General features: G+C 58.5%; 1 protein-coding gene across 1 annotated transcript in view; it reads right to left on the reverse strand.

The window, feature by feature from the left end:
- Positions 1–1,424: 1,424 nt before the first annotated feature.
- KIAA1755 (KIAA1755 ortholog) overlaps positions 1,425–2,767 on the reverse strand; it is a gene marked incomplete at its 3' end in the record, with an annotated part of 10,366 nt that continues 9,023 nt past the window's right edge. The window contains exons 12-14 of the mRNA XM_009076685.1: positions 2,397–2,519; positions 1,641–1,832; positions 1,425–1,568 (exon numbers count right to left, since the gene is read on the reverse strand). Coding sequence (XP_009074933.1) covers positions 1,425–1,568; positions 1,641–1,832; positions 2,397–2,519 — 459 coding nt within the window. The remainder of the gene's footprint in view (positions 1,569–1,640; positions 1,833–2,396; positions 2,520–2,767) is intronic.

A 2,767-nucleotide genomic window follows, 5' to 3' on the forward strand; every position in this document is an offset into this window, starting at 1 on the left:
GGCAGTAGGAGCAGCTGCAGCCCAGGCGAGCAGCTCAGGACTTGGCTCTTGCCAGGACACAGCTTCTTGCTGTGCTCCACAAGAACCACACCAGGTGCTTCTCTTCAGGTTTATTGATGTTAATGGCATTAGTCCCATGATAAGGAGAGCACAAGAACACAGGGCCCATCGCTGGGGCTTGACCCAGGCTGTGGCAGTAAAACCGCCTGGTGGAGCAGGAAACAGTCAGTGGCAAGAACACCTTGCCACAGGTATCCTCTACCCTGGTATGCTCCAGACAGGGCAGTTGACTGTGGGAACCTTGTCCACTGTCTGAGGCAATGCTGCCGCTGGTAGAGATAAAGGCACTTTATGGGAAGATTGCTACACACTTCGTAGATTATTAATGAACCTTGTGAGCTGGTGACAGGGTTACCACCAACCCGTGACAGGGAGAGCACTAAGGATGGGGAACCAAAGATTCTGGGACCAAGGATTGAGTAAGAAGTCCCAGCATCCCACCTCCAAGCTTGGGGAGTCCTGTCCAGTTGGTGATTGAGATTTACACTGCTGGACAGAAACACACCCAGCTGGAGGGACTAGTTACTTGGCATTTGCTTTAGCTGGACTCTCAGTGTGGTGGTTCTCCAGGTAAATGATCTGGGGGGGCTTCTCAGAGGAACAGGGTTGTCTGGGACTCCGGAGGTCCTGGAGCAAAGCCAGGCTTGCTGCTGGGGCTTCTTCCATGTTGTTCTGTGAGTCTGAGTCTTCAGAGGAGAAACTGCTCTGGCTGGAGACCTGGAAGTACTGAGCGGCTTCTATGCATGGCCCTGCCTGCGGGCCAGGTGTGCTGGGGGTTGAGGCAGTGCCATGGGGCACAGTGGTGGGACAAAGCTGGTCAGCACCTGGAAATCGTGCCCAGGGAGGCAGGGTGAGGGGACGCCTCCGCGGGGGCTGGCTGTGATCCTGGGCGAGGTGTCCTGCTGCTCTCAGGCTGGCTCCACTCTTGGGTTTGGGGAGGGGATTGTCAGCAGAGACATTGGGGTGAGAGGCACAGGCACCCTTGGGACCCTGTTGGCAGCAGGGCTGCAGGGAGCTGGGCTCTGCAGCCAGTGTGGGGCCACGAGCAGTGCTGGCCTGGGGCTCTCCTGATCCCCGGGACTGTCCCGACCCCTCGGCACTGGGCTCTGGCTGTTTCACCACTCTCTGGCCCTCCGACCCTGCTGACTCAGGGCTGGTGGCTGCTCTGCAGACTGGGGCTTCCATGTGAGGGGCTGCAGACCCTGAGCTGGGGGGGCTGGAGGAGTCTCCCTGCCCATCGGCTTGCAGCCCCAGGCCTCCTGTAGCTCTGTCAGCATCTCCTCCAGGATCTGCCGGGTCTCCTGGTACCTGTGCCGTGCCTCTGTCCAGGCTGTCAGCCTTTGACTGCTCTGCATCCTGCGCACCTGAGCCTTCATCTCCTGCAGCTTCTCCAGGGCGAACTCCACCGAGAGCTTCTGGAAGGATCTCTGCAGGCACCGCAGTGCCTGGCCCTCCCCACGCTGCGCCCGGGCCGAGCACTGCCGGCAGTCCAGCTTCAGTCCCATGACCTAGAAAATGAGGTGAGCAGCTGCTTTCATGGCCACCAGCAGCACCTGTGGGGGAAGACCCCCGGCACCCACCTTGCTGGAGAACTGGTTGAGCTCCTGCAGCAGCTCCTGCTCTGCCTGCCGCCTCTCCAGCTGCTTGGAGAAGCTTGTCAGCTTGGTCCGGAAAAGGGCTGCAGCCACCTGGAAGGCATCTGCCTCGGGGAATGCTGCATCTTGGACCTCAGCTGCCTCCTGGCACAGGGTCAGGCCATGCCGGTACTGAGCCTGCAGGGACAGCAGGAAGGAACAGGCTCCATGCTCAGGAACAGCACTGGCCTGTGATGTGTGCGCAGGGTGAGGCACTGTGGGCCAGCACTGGGCATCACCATCACAGCTGGATAGAAAATGCTTCTGGGCAAGTGAGAAGAAACAAAGGGAATGGGGATTCTCCAAATCTCTGCTCTGCCCTGGCTCAGTTCAAAACACACTAAATGCATTTCCTATCCTGAGTGGTGTCACTGTGCCTCATCCTCCCTGTGGTGCGTCTAACTTAAGGGCCTCCACATCCAGGGGAATGGGAAGAACAGATCCTCCTCACCGTGTTATTTGTTTGATGGATGCCCAGGCTCTGTGGGACAAGGGAGATGTGTGGATGGAGCACAGGAGGAGCCCCAGCCCAGCACACACCTAGGAGCAGCGCAGCCACCGCCACAGCTGCCCAGAATCCCTGAAATGCTATCCTTGACAACTGCAGCATGACCCAACAGCTCAGGGACACCAGGATTTGCCCATAATCCTTGTCCCAAACCTGAGGGACACATGCTACAGACCCCCCCACTCCAAACGTACTGTGGCCTGGGCGAGGAATTCGTTGAAGTGCTTGGCAGAGCCCTGGCAGCTGTTGGAGCTCCAATCCTCAGTGCCCACCTCCTGCAGCCACGCCGCTGCCTCCCCATCCAGCCAGCACCCCAGCTGTGAGAGAGCAGGACACAGGTCAGGTGGGACTGACTGCAGCAGCAATGTCCATGGTACCTCCCCTTCCTGCCCTGTCTGGGAATCCCAGCCCAGGCACAGTCACGCAGTCGCCCATAATGAATATCAAAGCTCAGGCAATCCTGGTATTCTCCAGGCTTCCATCATCATCAAAACCAAAGGAAATGTGCCCGAAATGCTCAGCCATGGGAACATCACAGAGCGCAACTGCAATTTGTGGCATCCCA

This window comes from Acanthisitta chloris, unplaced genomic scaffold (genome assembly GCF_000695815.1).
Source record: "Acanthisitta chloris isolate BGI_N310 unplaced genomic scaffold, ASM69581v1 scaffold13510, whole genome shotgun sequence".
Lineage (NCBI taxonomy): Eukaryota > Metazoa > Chordata > Aves > Passeriformes > Acanthisittidae > Acanthisitta > Acanthisitta chloris.